General features: G+C 37.9%; 1 protein-coding gene across 16 annotated transcripts in view; it reads right to left on the bottom strand.

Annotated features, from left to right (window-relative positions):
- PHF21A (PHD finger protein 21A) overlaps positions 1-19,420 on the bottom strand; it is a 134,365-nt gene that overhangs the window by 22,922 nt on the left and 92,023 nt on the right. For all 16 annotated transcript variants that reach the window (XM_040066154.2, XM_040066160.1, XM_040066156.1 and 13 more), the window contains 6 exons: positions 11,931-12,131; positions 8,023-8,277; positions 6,143-6,229; positions 3,629-3,925; positions 1,828-1,926; positions 676-727 (listed from right to left, as the gene is read on the bottom strand). In XM_040066154.2, the coding sequence (XP_039922088.1) occupies positions 676-727; positions 1,828-1,926; positions 3,629-3,925; positions 6,143-6,229; positions 8,023-8,277; positions 11,931-12,131 (991 nt within the window). The remainder of the gene's footprint in view (positions 1-675; positions 728-1,827; positions 1,927-3,628; positions 3,926-6,142; positions 6,230-8,022; positions 8,278-11,930; positions 12,132-19,420) is intronic.

The raw sequence follows: 19,420 nt of genomic DNA on the forward strand, positions 1-19,420 counted from the left end.
ACTTCTGAAGGTTTGAAAAATATCAGCTGACAAGGAATACAAATACAGTGCTCAAATAACTAATGAAATCATTGCCTTCTTCTCACCAAGTAATCCATGACTAAGACACTTTAAACTCATGGACAGTGTAACTGGGGATCTAAAAAAAAAAGCCTCTGGTAACCTTGCTGATGCTTAAAAATACAGTACAAAAATAAGTAGGTGATTGAAATGATAGGCTGTTTTTCAATGTATAGGATTAGAAGTTTAAATTATAAATCAAATTATAATCCATTTACTCATTCATTACAAATTATAGCCCTATGAAATAATGAAAGAAATGAAAAATCTAGACATAGGTTACAGTAAAATTATCCACGGTGTATCATTGCAGATAGAGGGGTTGTCCAGAAGGCTTTGGTATTGCCCCAGATTTCTTTTCCACCATCAAAGCATACACTTTCTTCCCAACCTCTGCTCTCCCCTGCATAAATAACTGCTTTGTTTCAACGTCATAAGGAGAACAAAAACACATACACAGCAAACTAAATTATATCAAGAGTACAGACATCCCAAAGGTACCATTGTACAAGAAAATACTGCATTTAATACCAGAAAGATTTTGGAATTCTACTTCCAATTCAGAATGACTACGAAATCAGGAGCTGAACAACCAATCTAAGACATTTTTCCTACCTTCCAGGTGGTCATGAGTAACTAGTCCCAAAGACACCATGAAGGCAAGTTTCTGTGAGGGGGAGAAAAAAGATCATGAAAAGTGCAACTGTTAGGATGAGTCATTTAGGTCCTTTAAATTTAGGCTGACCAGTAACTAAGCACAAAAAAAAAAATTTAGTAATACTTTTCCCCTATAAATCACTTTTCATTCATGTATGTCAAACTTCTTGAAAAAGGATAGACAAGAGTCCCATTTTCTAGATGGGAACCTAGACTGAGATACTGGGGAATGCCCACTGTTCATGATCACAGAATTGGCAGAGCTGGGAACAAGAGAGCAGTTTCTTTACTTCCATTCCAGCACTGAACTGACTATTAGAAAATACCAACCCCGTTCAATTGCCAGAAAAATATTGCTAGTTTAAGATAAGTCTCCATCTAATCTTGAACTACACAGAGCCAACTATAGCTTACATTTGCTATTTGCTAAGGGCTATGGATTGATGGATTTGATAAGGGCTTAGAGGATTCTAATTTTAATGCAGGAAATGCAGAGACATGTAAAAATCAGAATTCTGTTGTCTGACTGACAAAAATTAACAGTTCACACAACAGTCAATTTGAATCCATCTACAGAAACAAATGTAGCAGAGCATTTAGCTGTAATCAGTTCCAAAGCTCTTCATGGAAGAAAGGCTTTAAGGAATAGTCATTCCGTCCTCTCTTTCGCCCCAAACTAAACTGGACTAAAATACAAGCAGAATGTGAATATATGTGACTCTTTCCTTCCTGCTCACCCGAACAGAAATATTTTATAAAGGAATAGAAAGGCATTTCTTCAGCTTTGAGAATAACTCCAGAGTGTAAAACCTCAAAGGAATGGAAAGCAACTCCGTAATCTAGACCCCTGTTTGAAGGAAGTATCATGGAAAAATGACTATCTTCTAACTCACAAAAGACTTAGAAGCCAAATGCATTCCAGGACTGAAAAATGCAATGTACTATATCTATTTAGATTTTTTATTCTGTAGCTTTATCAACTACTGCTGTCCAACAGGAATGTATGGAATGCTAAAGTTAAGATGTCTTGAGGGACCAGAGGGAAAAATAATTTCTGAAGAACAAGGTCCTTTTTTTTCTTACAAGAAAGCTCTGGGCATGTTCTGATACCTGTGGATTTTCTTCTCGTTTTGGCTTCGGTGCAGCAGGTGGAGTAACTGTACGACTTTCTGTTTGCTTCTCTTCTGTTTCCACATGTGGTTTAATAGTCTGAAAGAAAACAGTGTTTCTCTCATTCAGTGATAAGAATGACTTTTTTTACTTTGACTATTAAAGCAAAGCAAATACTTTCGCAGATAGAGGAGAAAAAATGTTTAAAGCTGGCAGTGTACTAACAAAGACCTAATTGAGGAATCTGATGTGAGAGGAATGTTAAATAAGGTATTTTCATTTAACAAAGAATGAAACAGGCTTGTCACCAATCCATTACCCCACACAGCCACACAAGATATAAGTGATTTTAAGAGTTAACTTTGTTAAAGAAATCATCGTAACATATGTGAATAACAGACACTTCAAGAAAACTCATCCCATCAAGATTTCCACTTAGAAATCGTTCTGCATGGCACATATATCTTGTACTTCTCACTCCTCAGTCTTCATATTTTACAGAATTGTGAATGGCTCAAAAACTGTCTCTCTGAACCCCTCAATCTCAGATGTTTCTGAAGCTTTTATTTTTTCCTCAAGTCATAAATCTGCATGACATTCCCCAGCCTATAGCATGGATGTTGAGGCTATAAACTGAGTAAGGTAAGCTACAGAGAGACAAACTTTTCCCCTTTATGATATGGAGAAACTATACAGAAAAATTTATGTGTTATTGAACCACCACCATTTTTCTCTATTTTTTTGTAGATGCCAGTAATTATTCAAAGAGCAAATGAATATTGCTGACATCAAAAGTCAAATATTGTAGAAGTACAGCTTCAAATCACATGGAAAGGGCAGACATTGCTGAATAGCCTGTGGAACAGCCCTGAGGTATGCAGGAACCTAGCCTAGAGACTTCACAAGCAGAACAGAGCATGAGCACAGCTGTCATGCACATGATTTTCATAGTCTCTAAGTATTTCAAAAGCAGAAAGAATGTAACTTCAAGGCACATTAGTCTAGGAAAGAGTTATAAGTGACATATATATTACTATCATCTATATAAATTACATAAATATTGTGTATTATAGTATGCAATATACAATGCTACACTATTATTTATACAATATACAAAAGAGTTAAAAGTGAAACAGAACATTGCTTTACTTGAATAGACTGGCAAGGACTCTCAGTTGCAATCCACACTGACTCAAGTAATTTTTATTTTACAGAAGTCTTTTCTGGAGAGAGACTTTAAAACTAAACATGCAGAATTCTCTGCTTCTGAAGATCTCCTTTCCACTCATTTAATCCAATTCAGACTCAGGGAACTATCAGACTTCAGAAGCTGAGTGAGACTGTTTTGCCTCCAATCACAAGATCGCAAGATCAAGGGATCACAGAAGAAATGGCTACATTTATCCTACTAAATATCCCTACAATTTTGTGCAATTTTTGCCTTTCACATAACCACCCTTTGAAAAACAAAAGGGCTTGATATGAAGATGGATTTCAGCTTGTACTTGTTCTCCAAGATACTAGTCTGCAATGTAGTCTGCTTATGAACTCCTGACGTTTAAACAGTAGAGGGAGCATAAAAACATTGAAGCAGGAGAAAAAGGTGCTAATGGCACCATAGGAAAGGAAATGGTAACTTCTATCCCAAGAGCTGCAAGGCATTCCATAACTTGTACTGCCATTGGAATGTGAATTATCTCCAATGTCCACTGAAAACTTCTCCCTGGTTGTCATCCTCTCCAAACCTGCAGAGTAAAGCAATAAAGCCAGTACCTTGCATTAGCAGACACGTTATCTGTACCTGTTTTTCAATGTTTGGTTTGCTGATCTGTACAGTCTGAGGTCCAGCGAGCCTGGTACCCGGCGCTGCTATCACGATGCTGGTGAGCTGTGCCATAGGGAAAGTTTTGGCTATGGTCGCTGTCTGCCCGTTAACTACACGAACTGGATGTATGGAGTTCTGAGAGTTGGGTAAAGAGGTGGGTGTGAACTTTGTTGTCAACATCACAGGCCTCTGAATAAGCTGAGGAGCTGCAAGCATTGGAGGAGGTGCAGGGGCAATAGGAATGTTATTTTGGGCAACTGGTTTAGGTCGAACCTGCAAAAATAAGATAAGAAAAAGAGAAAAAAAAAAGAGATTTGTACATCAGTATTTCAGATCAACTTTTTACTAAGTCTTTCAATTCATCCTGTATAATCTGCAGGAGGCTGCTTGACTTTTTTTAGATAACGTAATTTTTAGCATACTGTCCTAAGTATGTTAAAAGAAAAAAGCACCACATTTTCAAGCCTACTTACATAAAACCCATCCACAACATTTGCATATATAGTCACCATCCCTGAAATGGTATTTGGATGCACAGACACTTATACAGAATGTTTATTGCCAAATGCCTTATCTGTATCTAAATTAACATCTTGGTTTTACGAGCCAAAAAAAAATCCATGTGATATTTACAGGCACAGCTGAAGCGCTCATGTTAAAAGTGTTTCAGGGCTTTGTAATGAACCTCCAGGAAGTTATGAACAGTTGACTGTGCCCTGAAACAAATAATTATTTTTTTCAGCAAATACTTGTTATATGTCAACTCTATATATTACTTATACACCTGCACAACCAATCTCAGTAAGCAAAAGAAGTGACGAGATTAATATACTAATCCCTTACTGAAAGTGCTGAAGGTACAGGTAAATGCAATAATTTCTCTTCTTTCACAAGAAAGAAAAGAGCCACAAGAACCTTGCAAAACTCCATCACCAATACTTGCTTCTTTCTTGTCACAGTTAAGTTTTTACTTAACAATGGACTTAAAATATCATTACAGAGTACAGAAGTAGAGCACATTACTTTAAAATAATGCTTTTTTTTTTTCTTATTTGATTCCTATTGTCCTTTCCACCTGTAATACTCCGTAAATCATTTTACCATGAAAAACTAGGTCACATTCCAACAGATCCCATCATATCCAAATCTTAATCAGATACCAGCCTTTACTTTCCTTTCTCACTTTGTGAAAGATTTAGACTTTTATTCACAGCACCACATATTTCATACAAATTAAGTAGTTCATCCAAGTTTTTTTTTTTAACATAAAGAAGCAATCTGTGTCCTCCCCAAATCATGAAAAAAAAAAAGTAAACTACAAGTTTTACTACTCAGCTGAAAACAGAGATCACTCTCCCTTGCAATACAGAAATACTTGGGAATAATCTAGACATCTCATTTGTTCCTTTCTCACTCATGAGCAGCAAGCAACAATTAGAGCAATTTAAGGCCTTGGGTGATGCTTTGATTTTGATGACACCTGTTCCATGGGTTCACTTCATTTATTGCAAACAAGATCATATATAATCATCATATGCACATTTCACAACTACAAACTCATACAGGCTGGAGGGTGGCTCAGGAGGTCGCTAATTTGACTTCCTGCTCAGAGCAGATTGGGTGGCTCAAGGCTTTGTCCAGATAAGTCTTGAAAAACCAAGGATGGAGCTTTCACATGTCTGGCAAGCCTCTTCTGCTCCTAATTGTTGCCAAGGAGAGAAGTGTTTCCCTATATACAGTCTAAAACGTCCCTGTTCCAATTTATGAGCGTGGCCTCTATTTGTCCTGCAAGCACCCGTGTCTCCGGCTTCTTGTTTATTTCCTTGCTGATACTGAAAGTAACACTGCTGTTTGGGTGCCTCCAAAGCCTCTTCTCCAAATCTGAAAAGCACAGATTCCTCAGCCTCTCCTTACAGGTCATATATTCCTGCCCCACCCCAAGCTACCTTAGTGACCTCCATTCAAATTTATCAACCAGGGATTCCAAAACTGCAGGGTGTTTATTGGACTCAGTTTTCTGATTGCTGAGGAAAGGTGGATAATCTCTTCCCTGGATCTACTGGCTGTAATCCTGTAGGTACAGGTCAATATGCTGGTAGGTTTCTTTGCTGTTAGGGCACACCCCTCATTTAGCTACTGTCAACCAAGACCTTTTAAGCCACACAGCTCCTCAGCCAGTCAGTCCCCAGCCTGTACCTGTGCAGGGGGTTAGTCCATTCCAGGTACAAGACTTTGCCTTTTGTCATGCTGAGGACCAAAAAATTCCTGCTGGCCCTTTCCTTTATCCTTTCTAGGGCTGTCTGGATGTCAGCACCGCTCTTAAGAACATTGACTGCACCCTCAAATTTGTTGCTATCTGCAAACCCGTTGAGAATGAATTGTCTTCTCCAGCACATCAGCAATAAACACCACACAATGTCCATCAAAAGTCTCTTCCATCTATGCTATAATTAAGTTCCTCCTTCTATTGTTTGTTTTCTGTACACTCACCTGTGGAAGAAAATTTGGACGAGGAGTAAGTCTGGGAGGAGGGATGAACTGCGGCACTTTTATGGGCTGAGGCGTAGCCTGAACCTGCTGTAAGAACATGAGAAAGCCCAGTAAGAGGTAAGTGGAAAATTTAGCTTTAAAGTTTTTCACCAAAATCAACATCCTGAATGTACTTTCAGACCTGATGTCCTCAGTTTTCACTCTGGAAATAATTTTTCACAGAAAGAGGTTTCTCATTAGAAATGTATTAAAGATAGAACTAAACCTTACTTTCTAGATCCTACACACCTTGCTTCATAAATTGCAGACATATTTCCTTTTAGTTCAACTGTACTAACTACTGTGATCTACAATCTAAAACCATTTCATTTAATAATAATAACTGATATTTGTTTTAATCGTTAAAAAATGGCATTACAACAGACAGAAAATAGTAACACTTAGATTACCAGCTGTATGAACTATGGTCTGTTCATAGTGAATGACGCAAAGAAGAAGGAGAGAACAACTCATGCAAATAGTAAAGATCTGGAAGTTACAACTCTTTTAGCAATATTAATGACACTATGACGGGCTCTAAATACACAACTTGAAATTTGCAAAAGTAGGTCATTCATTTGAAACAATTAAGATCTGATTTTAAAGAAACTTAAGTACTTCCCTGAAAGTGTAACTGAAATCAGCTGCATGGAGCTTCCGCCTGATTAATCACTGAATAGCACTACCAGCTACCATGAGTACCTGGGGAGATTCTCTGAAATTAATGTCAATGTTATTTTATACCCTCCTATACTTCTGTCCACCCACATAAGATTGCAATTTTCTTCAAAAAAGGTCTTGTGCTGATTAATTAGTACTCAGGAAAATATTCTGATATTTTTGATGAAATTTGCTACAGAATCATAAATCATGGTCTAGTATTAAAACAGAATTACCTCCTCAAGTCAAAGTTATTCAGCAAGGAAATGAAGCACAGACGCAAAGAACAGATGACAGTGGTGCAAGGGATGACATAGGAAAAGAGAACAGTAGTAGAAAAAACTCCACTCAAATAGTTTTCTCTGTTCTGATCACAAACATATGCCTCATTAAGAAGCAAAATTACTTCCATCTGCATTAAACTGTGTTTTAATAAATATAGATAAATCGGATTTACGTTTAATAAAGCCATAGCCTTTACTTCAGAAGTAAAATTTCCCTGTCATGTTGTTACATGATGCCTGGCTTCCAGACCAATAAGCCTATATAATCCAATTCTGAAACACTGGTTCTTTTATTTCTAAGTGGCAAACTATTCTGGAAAAGACTTTGTGATGTAGCCAAACCACAAAACTTGTATTTCCAAAATACATATTTTTAAAGAAACAGCATCTGTTTATGCACCTGAAAACGTGCTGAGTGAAGACATGGTAGTGGGCAAACTTAAGAGATGCGTCTAATACCAGAGACTTTGTCATGCAAAGGGAACAAGAGATTGACTCAAAAAACCCTAAGACCCAAAATGACCAAATGAAGAAAGCCTGACATCTCCTTTGCCTATGAAAAGAATAGGAATTCTGCAGAACACAGCCATACAGATTCAGTAAGGGCAAAACAAGCACTACTGCCCCATGACTACAGTTACTAACAGGGGAAACTTTACACAGAGGTGATGACAGCACTGATTGAATTCTATAAAGCAAAACAATAATAACAACCCACCTGGAGAGAAGACGTTTTTCTTATAGACTATCTCTTTAGCAATGTCAGCTTGTGAAACTCACACCATGTCTCTACTACCCTCCTTTCTGTGAGAAACCCTGCCTGTTTATTTTTTTCCAATAGCCCTCTTGTTAACCAAACCCACACATATCTGCAGGGCAAACACATGAAACGCTTACCAAAGTTACTGTGTTTTTTGTCACTATTTGGACTGCCTCAGCTCCTGGCCCAGTGACCTTATTTGTTGTCTGGAGGTTGACTGGTGCATTCTGCGCATCAGTGCTGAGGACTGCTTTCTGATTGTTGTTGATAGCAGTAACCATGGCAATGGTAGGTCTCTGACCCACAACAGAGGCAGGCATGGTCGCAGTTGCTGCTTTCAAGACGAGAGGTAGTGTCTTAGTGGTGATCATAGAAGCTGTAGTTACAGTTTTCTAAGGGAAACAGAAAATACACTGTAAGAGACAGAGACACTCTGTATCAGACAGCACGTGGGTTGGTTATTCAGAAACAATAGACAGCATGAGAAAGAAAAGGCAGCTCTGAGCCTATCTACCTGCTGTTCAGACAAGCACGTTATCTTACACCTCTGAAAACTGGATAGCTAGAAAGCATTCTCATTTGAGGCGCCTGTTTGGTCTCTTTTAACCACCTGCAGCATTGCAGATTGAATCCAAACAAATTCCTAAGAAAATTACAATCAAGTGTTAGCAGTGGCATATGCATTTTGGATCTTTTAGTTTCACATTACTTCCAAACATGCGCTCTCAATATCAAACATATATGGTGGAGGTTTACGAAACATAGCAGCAAACTAGCTTCCAACCAAGTAAAAGTCCTGTTTTCAAATGGAAACTGTAGTTACAGTGATCCTCACAATCAGAGGAAGAGGAAAATATTTGTAAGTTGGTTTCTTTAAAAAGAAAACTATATATTTTTATTTTTGGCATCCCAGTCTCAGCTTTAGCAATACATACAGTTACGTTGCACTGAACTTTCTTTCCTAAGAGTATCAGTAGGGTTGTCCTGAAGTTGTAAGAGCTGGCTGCCCAGCTCCAGGCAATTAAGTTTAACTTCTGTGGAATAGGCTAGTTTTGGAATACACATTTGACACTATGATTGCTCTTGATTTAAAAAGAGTGGTTTTCAATCATGTAACACCAGCATTTATCTGAAATGCCTCATTACATCATGCCCAAAATTCCAAAGTTGAAGGAACTATCATTTCACAGCTTCATTTTAGAATGTACTGTCTTCCAAGATGCTAAGGCAAATGGACATTACGAATCTCATTCAAAAAGCAACAAGGTTGCCTCCATATAAAACCAGAATATGATGCAAACAGAAAACTCATGACAACTGACACTTGACAGAATGGCAAAAGGTCTTTTTTTTTTTTTTTTTTTTTTTTTCACTTTGGTGTAAAAAATCCATTGCACCAACGGCACTGCATCTTCAAAACTTTAGTGGAATGATCAAATGCTCTTAGTACTAAATAACCACCATTCCCTCCTGGTGTCAGCTCTATGTTCAGCAGAGGAAAACATGGAAAACCAGGGATCAGGCAGTCTTTGTGTTCTGAACATGCCTGATTTAGACTACTTCACTTTAATCATACAAGACCTTCATATTTTTTCTAACAAAATAATGTATTTCCAGTTGAAGTCTTCAGTATTTTCACCAATACTGTTCCCTTAAACAAAAACACCGTTTACCTTCACACCTCTAATTTCACAATAATTAAACTATGTCCCCTAACTGTTAATCATGCACAAGTGTGAAAAAAATTCACTGTATAATGCCAAATCAAAGGATAATTTATGCTTCAGTTTTATACATTTATGAAAAATCTCAACATAATTAAATTTTCACTGTTGCAACAGAATTTTCTTAACTTTTTATCTGAGATCTAACAAGCTTATCGACCTCTGCTGCACCTTCCCCAAAGCATGAGGCTGCATTCCTATAATGAGTAACATTATTCAAGCTTTTCCAATGAGATGTAACATGATATCATTTTCACAAGCATTACATTCAACCATAAACGTTTTAAAGAAAGGTGTAATCAATCATGTAATACAAGACTGTGACTCTTCCAAAGGGTTCTATTAACTCTGCAAGTACTCAGAGTACAGTTTCAGTCAGAAGATCACAGAGCTTGAATATCTGTTACTTTGCTGAGCATTAATTAGATTGCTTATTCTAAAAAGTAGTCAATGCATTAATTCATACTGAAGTGGCATTCGTAGAAAGTCTGCATTATTGCACATAATATTGCAATAATATGACCTTTTAGCAGACTTGTTGCTTATGAAAATTTTTTAGAAGACATTCTTACTGGATGTATTATGTATATTAAATGTTACTGTTAATTATGGCATATATACCTTGATTCCTAAATTTGATTACTCTGAAAACAACCACTGAGAGCATTCTCTGTACTGACATAGCCTTGAAAAAATGTGTTACTTACAAAAGCAGGCATGAACAAACTTCATAGAGAGACAAAATATTTGACTTTTCTTTGTCAAAAGACAGAGGTAAGACAGAGGTACAACCTTAGATGCAAAATGTGCAGAAACAAGTGAGGATACTTCAGTATTTTACCAACACAAATAAAACCAGAAAAGTGCTAAGGATAAAAGCTGGCTTATTTATCCAAGGGACAGGACAACCTGCCTTCCAATTTGTAACGACTTTAGAAATAATAGTGCACCAATGGTAGTCAGAAGAGTGTAGCAGTTTCTTGACTATTTCGCTAGAGGGCTCTTTAACTTTGAACAAAACCTCAATTTTTACAACCCAGGAGATGACCTGGAAGTTAATGAATGAATGCAAAGTGTGGAATACTGAGAAACACATGAAACTGTGTTTGCTCTCATGTTTCCTAACTGAGAAATGGAGATCACTGATACAACAGTGATCCATTGTTTGCCTATAAATACTTTAAGACACAGTATTTGCATCTTTGTTCTATTTTAGCTTTGATGTTTATGTTGTTGATCAAAATGCATTTTCCTTAGGTTTGCTTAATTTCTTCAACGTACTTTTCTCCAAAATACAATTAGCTAAGCTTCATAAATGCATTTTAGAGTGCATCCAAACCAACTTGCTGAGCTAACAAGAGAACTAACAGGCCAGCCATTTCTCTCTTCTCTGCTTTCAGAAAAAGGGAAGATGAGAATCACAACTGGTCAAAGCTGTAGGTGTGATACACTGCAATGTGCATAAAGCAAACTTCATGGGTGAATTCTGCCATCTGCCTATCCAGGTAAACATGAGCTCCTAAGACTGCATCAGCAGGAAAAGAAAGACTTCATATAGACTTCTTGTTGCAGAACATCTCCCTGCATTTTCTAGCTGTTTTACTAGCACACTTTTGTGAATTCAAATATCTGAATAGGAGGAACTTGAAATTCCCCTCCTAAGCAAACCACTTTCTCTGTTGAGTTCTGGGATTATGTCTCAGATCCTATACTGTACTGAAATTCAGTTCACCTCTCCAGTAAACACTCTGTTTTCTAAAACTTTAACTCTGCAATTAACACTGTATACTTTTAGACAAATCCCTGAAAATTCAGATAAGTATTATTTGGTATGACTTACATCTGTTTAAAAAGAACCAAGCAGAAAGAAGAAGGAACTCTCTTCTTGCATTTTGTTCACTTTTGAAGAGGGCATTTTGTTAGTCATTTAAAAAGAAAGGATTTTAGTCATATACCTCATACAGTATTTACTGTTTCTTGAGACCTGCTAGGTATGGTAAGATTCATTCATGCACCTAGGGAAAAGACATGCTCGTTTGCTGAACTTTCACTTATTTTTAAGAAAGGTGATACTGCCACCCTTCTTTTCTGTAGGGTTATGATTCAACTTTTAAACAGTACATAGTTTTTTAAACTCAGATTGGAGATTTCCAGCAAAAACACCCAGAAGACCCAAATCTCCATAAGCATAGAAGAAATTCATATTGGTACACTAGCAGGCATAAGTGAAAGTTTGCAGTTTTCTCTCTGCAGTTTTCTTTTTTTTTAATTTTCAGTGAGCTTCACCTTTAATAAGAAAAATAATTGTTGTAGCTTTTTACCTGTGATCCTATCACGTTTGGAGAGGGTGCCGTGGACTGTTGCTGCTGTTGATGGTGATGCTGCTGTAGCTGTTGTAGTGGTTGTGGCTGTGGTGTCTGTAGTTTGTTTTCTGACTGTGCCAATGGCTGTATTTGAAATTTACTGTCTGGCTGTTCCTGCTTCACTATCAAATTCTTTCGAAGCTGTTCCACCACTCTTTTCTACCAGATAAACAAAATCACAAATAGAAATTACGACAGTTATTTAGCTGCACATACTAGAGAAAATAGTAACCCCTAAAGATACATTTATTTAGTGTAAATAAGGAACTTCTCAGAAGCTTAGTGGGATTTCTCTTTTCATAATTTTAAGTATTGGTGTTATCTAATAGGCACAGTGTAAAATTGGCCTCAGAGGAGTATTACAGCCCAGCAAGGTGACCTCACTGTTCTTGTAGAAACCCACTGACCAAAATTCAGCCTATTACAAACTGCTGCAAGACCTCAGTAACCTATATTTACATGATTTCACATGCTTTGACTCCTTCAAACATGCACCACTCTGAAACACTGACAAAAAAGAACTTTGGGTTGAAATCTCCCAGCTGACTTCAAGGCAATAGGCATGTCATTTGTACGAGGCATTGAAACTGAGTGAGACAGCCAATTTGAGTGCAAAGTACAGATCAGGAAGGGCATGGATGATGGTTCTTCTGTTCAATATTATTGCCACCTGAAAAAGAATCAGAGAAAGCTACCTACACTTACATTTTCTTCCCTACAGGGAAGAAAATGGCACAGATCTGTTTCTTCCAGCTTAGAGGCTTCCAATTACATTTTACCTTCCATTAGTTTTAAATTATTTTAAAAAGAGATTTCTTCTCCTGGTAGCCATTGTGCATCTTTAGACAGTAACAGGATTTAAGAGCAGACCAGGTGACTTGTAGCATAAGATACATGTTATCTGCATGGGTAATAAGGGCTCACAATTTATGTTCATATTATACTTCAGAGTGGACAACAGTGAAAACACTGTGGGATTTTTTTTTTTACCTTCTGTAGGCATGACCAAAAATGGACATTTTTACCTACACTCTAACCACCCCCAAATCTGGACAGCTTTAAAAAGATTTAGCTATGTACCTAAGCTCCCTTGGTCAAGAGCGTATGCACACTCCCAAGCAATTACACAACAAGGCTGTCTTTGAAGAGAACAATGAAGTCAAGAGGTTTGGGACAGGCTGAACCAAGAAAGCTCTGGTGGAAACAGGAATGGTCAGGAAACCTCTACCAGAGCCAGGTGCTGACAGTGGGTTGCCCCAAGAAGTTGCACTTACATGGAAAAGAAAGTTAAAAATAACACAACCATTCTGACAATATCAAATGTTTTGATTTTTTTTTTGTTTTGTTTTGAAGCATTAGTATTCAGACAGTATTAAACCTAGAGATGGAGAAAAAAACCCCAGAAAATCCAGCTATTTACTACAACTGGAAGAATATTTTTCCTCAAATTCCATTCACACATGGTTATGAAATTCTGAGCTAACAAAATAATCTGGGTTTTTTGTGGTTTTTTTTTTTTTTTTCATTTTGTGGATATAAGTCTCTTGCTTATGATGAGCTAAAAGGCCACAATACCTCACACAGTGAGTATGTACCTCTAGCCCAGACGAAGATAACAAAAAGGGGAGGTTCCTAAACTGGCAGATTTGAAATCTGGAACTTTAAAAAGCCAAACAAAACCCACAAGCAGCAAAGCTCCCATCCCTGTTTCATAATGTCGAAATGTGTGAGCTCACACAATTGACCTTTTAGCAAAAGACTGAATTCAGCAACTTGAAGGTAGAGAAGGACTGCCTGGCTTCTACAAAACCCACAGCCTTGGCTGAGGATACCTGCTCAGCTCTGACAAGAGAAACATAGGCCCAGCCTGGCTGAAAATTCAGGGAGTTGGTAAAGGACAGCAGACTGAAGAACTATTCTACCCTGCATCCAGTGAAGTGCTAAAAGCTGTCAAAGCCTAAAAGCTGTGAATTGTTTGTTCACCCCTGAAACAAGGATAAAATAATAGAAGTGTAGAAGGCATTTCCCTAATTCTGATGTTTCACATTGTTTTAAATGTCCTGTGTCTATCAGCTTGCTCATATACGTAGTAACTGAACAATCATTTAAAACTGCTTTCTGAAAAGATCGACCACGTTAACATGCAAACCAAAGTGCGGCGTCAGCAAGCAGATACGAGAGCTGAAAACACATTTCCAGAGAGTAACCCAAGGGGGAGGAGAGGAGAGGGCAGCAAAGTGGGAGAGGAAATAAAGCAATGTACTTATAGAATACCTGCCAAAAAATGGACTGCACATACACTGCACAGGACGCTAAACAATTACCATACCCGGTAAGAACAGGAAGGGAGTTTTTGTCTTCCACAGCTGCCAGTATGAAATTCAGGGATAATGATGCTCTTCTACTGATTCCCTGACTGAAAGAAATCAGCAGCAATGGCCCAAGAATGAATTTCCATCTTGTTCTTTACAATGGGAAGAACATTAGTGAAAGGATCCAATTAAAAAAAAAAAAAAAAAAAGGAGGGAGAGGCAGGCTGAGGATTCCTCTACCATACTCCTACAGCAGGACAAGAGTCAGAGAGGAGAGCAGGGGAGCAGGAGTGAGGTGAGTCACATGGCATTCACACAGTGCCTGTTCCGCCCCCGAGCCCGAACCACGGCCTGCAGAGATGGGGTAAAACAGGACGAAAGCACAACTTGTGTTAGTGCCTTGTGCAAAAACTGAGGCTCAGCACGTTTGGCACAAGATGGATAACGTGAGTGGAAAAACGCCGTTGCTTTGGAAGTCTACGCTAGCCTGTTGGAGGCTGCCTGGCAGCAGCATATCCTACCATCCATATCCATTATGCAGATATTAAATTGGAAGAAACATCTAATGCTTTTAAGATTCAGAGAGTAAAACTGAAGTTCGCACTGCATGCCAATTGCTTACGCAGTTTAATAAGCTGCTTCTACCAACTGTCAGTAAAAATACCACACTGAAACTACAGAAATCATTTTACTATCTGCAAGGCTGCTGAGATTACCTGTTTGTTTGCAATTATCGAGAGAGACACTCCGAACAACGTATTTCAAAATCCGCAGCTGAATTAGCAAAACCAGCCGAGTCTCTCAGGGCGGCACCTCCACGGGAAGTCGGAGCCGATCTCCCATTGCCAGCGCTCCCCCGTGTCCCCCCTGCGCGGGGCTCGGGCCAGGCCGCCGGCGCGGCTCGGCACGCGGCGCACGGCTCCTCCGGCATCCCGCGGGAAGCGCGGCCCGGCGGCCGCACAAGCGCCCCGAACGCGGCGGCCTGCAGCAGCCCCAGCAGAGCCTCCTTCGGGAGGGTGCTAGGAAAGAAACTCTTCTTTACTGTCAGACTTCATTAACGCTGTGTTTTAAATTTGTTCCTCGGTTGACTGTTCTTAATCAATTTTAAAGACAGTTTGTGCTGCAGAAAGTAAGGTCTGGATGACTGAGACTTGCCAGGGCTGATATTGGGTCCTAGCTGCATGTCTTAGAGACTGAATGCCAGTCAGATTCAGGGGTTCTAAAAGTACCACAGAATTCTTAAGAAATATTACTAATGCTTTAAATGTAGTAATTGACATTTTTTTTCCTTCCCACTTCTATTTAAGAATATTTAATTCTTACTGACTTCAACATTTTAAATTGAGATTAACTCAATCATGAACACATCAGCATGCACGCAACTTAAGTTTTCTGCACGTCTTAAAGCTCTAGTTCACCTCATATTTCTAGAATAATTTCTTTTTCCTGTCAAAATATGAATGTATGAAAAGCATTTATCTCTCAAGTTTAGTGAACCTTCCGCAAAACTGAATGCCAATCCTCTCTTCACCTCCACGATGTGAAAGAATAATCTCATCCTTTCTTCTGAACCGTATTCTACACAAAAAGGAACTGCCAGCCCTATGCAGTGGTTACTATCAGACTACTTCCAAACCCATTTGTCGAGCGGTGCCCCGTGTGCGCACTACATCATCTCAGAGCTCTTGCTGTCTTGACATCTTTATCGCTAATCTCATCAGGAACCGTTCACAACGCTGAGTTCAGAGCCCGAGACATCTTATATGACCCTTCCTTAAAGTTAATAATTGCAATCAATATTGTGACATTTTGCTATACCCCTTTCTCATTCATGCCACAGGCCAGATCCTAACACAGCATTGGAAGATTATTTTGGTTTGATTTAGCAGAAAATAGATCTTCTTGTTCACGTGTCTGTGCCAGAAGACATCTCTGTGCTCCTATAAAAACTACCATGAATATGTTGTTATAGGATAAGAGAAGTACTTGGAGCAAACTTAAAACTAAGTACCGTTTAAGGTTTTTATCCTTATTTGCTAACCATTATTTCCATTTTAATCAGTCAATCAAGCAAAAAATAGTTCTCTGACTACATCTCTCTTTTAAATACTAGGTACCTGGTTGTATTTGATGACACATTTTCTTCTTCTTTCAGGAAACATGAAAAGAAATGTTTCGTTCAGAAAAACATCTATATCTAAAGAAAGGTTTGCTTTTAAACTTCAAAAATCAATAAAAATGAAAATATAAAGATATTTTTAAAATGAGAGAGTAAACTAGTGTACTAAATAACCTTTCAATGCATATATTTCATATCACAAACCCAAAGCTGACATGGTTTGAACTGCTCAGCTGCCTGCCAGTGACACACTCCCCTGCTCTCCCAATCTCAGAAGTCAGCTATTACAGATCCTCTGTTACCTGTGCCCTCCAATGGCCAAGATGTTCTCTGGGATATAAAAGCTGCCACTGCTGAGAGTCAAATGGTTAAGAGGAAGAACTGATTTCAAGTATGCTGCAGCTTGGAAGTGGGGAGGATGGAGGGAATTTCATTACTCTTCAATCTTCCTTTCCAGCCTCCCTTCTCTCTCTTTGTCAGTCCTATCCCCTGCCACTACCCAAAGAGAAAGATACCAGAACTTCCATGGCAGAAAGAAGCTAAAAGACTTTGGAGATCTGGTACAATTAGTCTTTAACCTGCAAAGAGGGTGCATTTTGGGAATGGAATTTGGGAATGAAAAGATTACAAGCCAGGAGAATAATTGTACACCCATCTACTGCTTTAAGATGGTATCTAAAATTTAAAATAGTGAAATCCAATTATAGAAATTGATGACACAGAATCTACAACAGTAATGAAAAAAAATGCTTTTGCAGAAACCAGCTTGAATTAAATTCCATTGAAAGAATAATCTAAGAACTATGGAAATACTTTCAGCTATTCCTGTGGTTATCCTGTATTTTTATAGAATTTTGCACTTGTGGCTGTGCTTCACTTATAGCCAGATCTTTTTATCAACTAAATCTAAACCAACTAAATTAGAAATAATTTTATTTCCAGAAAAAAGAGTGACACAATTTCCTACTTCTTAAATGTGATCAAAATGCCACCTATACCTTTCAGTCAGAAAAGGTGCCTCCCCCTGAGGCAGAAGTGCTTGAATGCTGAACAGAAATGCAGCAGTGGGACTGGGAGGCCACTTCCACTTCATACTCAAATGCCTTAGAGGGCATTGTTACTGAAATGTGCACTGTTTGTTTTGTTGTTTTTTTTTAATAGCTGAAAAACCTGTACTTTTTAAAAAGCCTTATTTAAATACATGGGTATCTAACCTTACCCAGTCAATCAACGGCTGCATTGCCTCCAGTAAGGGTCCCAAAGAGCATGTGCTGCTTTCAGCTCACAGAAAACGCAGTTAAAAGCAGCACAAAGACACAAGGACTTCTGCATGTCTAAAAGAGGTTGCAGAGCATGTGAGGGCAACTGAATGCTTCTCCTCCCTCTGCTGTGATCGTCCTGTGGGATGAACTTACAATACTGATGAGCACTAGAGATGAACCATTTAGTTTTGATACTCCCCAAATTCATGAGTTTGGCTTTGCAGTCTTAATATCTTTAATGCAACTTCTGACTATGGCACCTGGTACCTTGTGTAAAATGGAATTTACATAAAACTTAATTTCATAAAAATCTATTTTAATGTTATATTTGATTAATATTATTAGGTAGCGTTGGCATGATGTGAAAAGTATTTTTGTCATTAAAGATGTTGGTAGACTTATTACAATTATATTTTAAATTAATTCCTACAGGTGTGATTCTGAAGTAAACACACAGTTCAGACATGATTTTACATATTTTGAAAGAGATTCTGAATATTTCCTTTATGATAGAGAGACACCACTTAAAGCTGCTAGAAATCATTCGGAAGTAGATTATGACAGTTCTGAAAATAATGTTCATTCCTTCATTCTTAACAGGGAACAATGTTTAATTTTTTTAAAATTTAAAAACATAGCTAGAATTATAAATTAAAATGGTCAAAAATAGCTGCTGAGCTATTCTGCTTTATGTGACTTCTTGATTGCTTTATTTTCAGTAGCGTGTCTTTTACCATTTGCAGCACCACAAGACCAATTAATTTTTGGAAGGGAATGCTGTACCGTGAAATGCCTTATGCATCACTGTCTTCTTGTTTTAGAATATTTACTCTTGCACAAAACAGACTACAGAGAATGAACTAGTAGAGGCAGCACACATACAATGTTTTCCTGCAGTTTACATATTAACTAAGTGTAATATCTAGCTTCTTACCCCAGCAAGCATGTTAACAGAAAGAAATTTGTAAGAACAGAAAAAATAATTAAACAATGAAGCAATTAATGGATGGGGAATTAAGTGTGTGACAACAGGCAAAACAGAACAGGAAAAAGAGTTAACTGCAGTACTTTGAATGTAATTAAGGAATAATGAAATTAAAGGAATGAAATTAATTTTTTTTCTTTGAATTTGACAAGGTTTGACAAAGTTAGTCTTGCTTTAGGTTTTTCTCCTTTACAGAAATACTTCCAAGTACAAATACAAACTGGTCAAAATGATATGGGGACAAGCTCAATATGAAAACACTGAAGAAATTAAAGAATTAAACTGCTGCCTACACTGGAAAAGGTGCTCATTTTAATTTTATTTTGCCCATCTTATTGTTCTACCTCCATTTGTCTGTTTCAAGGAGAAAAAAAAAATTCTTAAGGGAAAAATAAAAAAGCCATCTAGACATAGTTTCAGAAATGAAACAAGAGTTTTGTACTTTAATGTAAAAAAAGTCTATATGATCTCCAACCAAACCTAGTTTACGAGAAGCACGTAACATGGTCTTGTAAAATCTGTCATAGACTGAAGGCTGCAATATAAAATCTCAGAACAAAAAATACTGTGGATTATTATTCTTATGCAGAACACACTGGAACAGCCACCCCAATGGGAAAGCCATTTGCATCTATATACAGTAGATGTTTACTAAAGCTAAACACCTCTGCCAGGCCAGTCCTCAGTTTCTCTTCTCCTACCTGTGATTTACTTCATAACGTGCCATCCTTTAAATTGAAGTTGTCTGCATTAAGCAAGCAAAGTAGAGC

The sequence above is a fragment of the Hirundo rustica genome, chromosome 6, assembly GCF_015227805.2.
Source record: "Hirundo rustica isolate bHirRus1 chromosome 6, bHirRus1.pri.v3, whole genome shotgun sequence".
In the NCBI taxonomy this organism is placed as follows: Eukaryota; Metazoa; Chordata; class Aves; order Passeriformes; family Hirundinidae; genus Hirundo; species Hirundo rustica.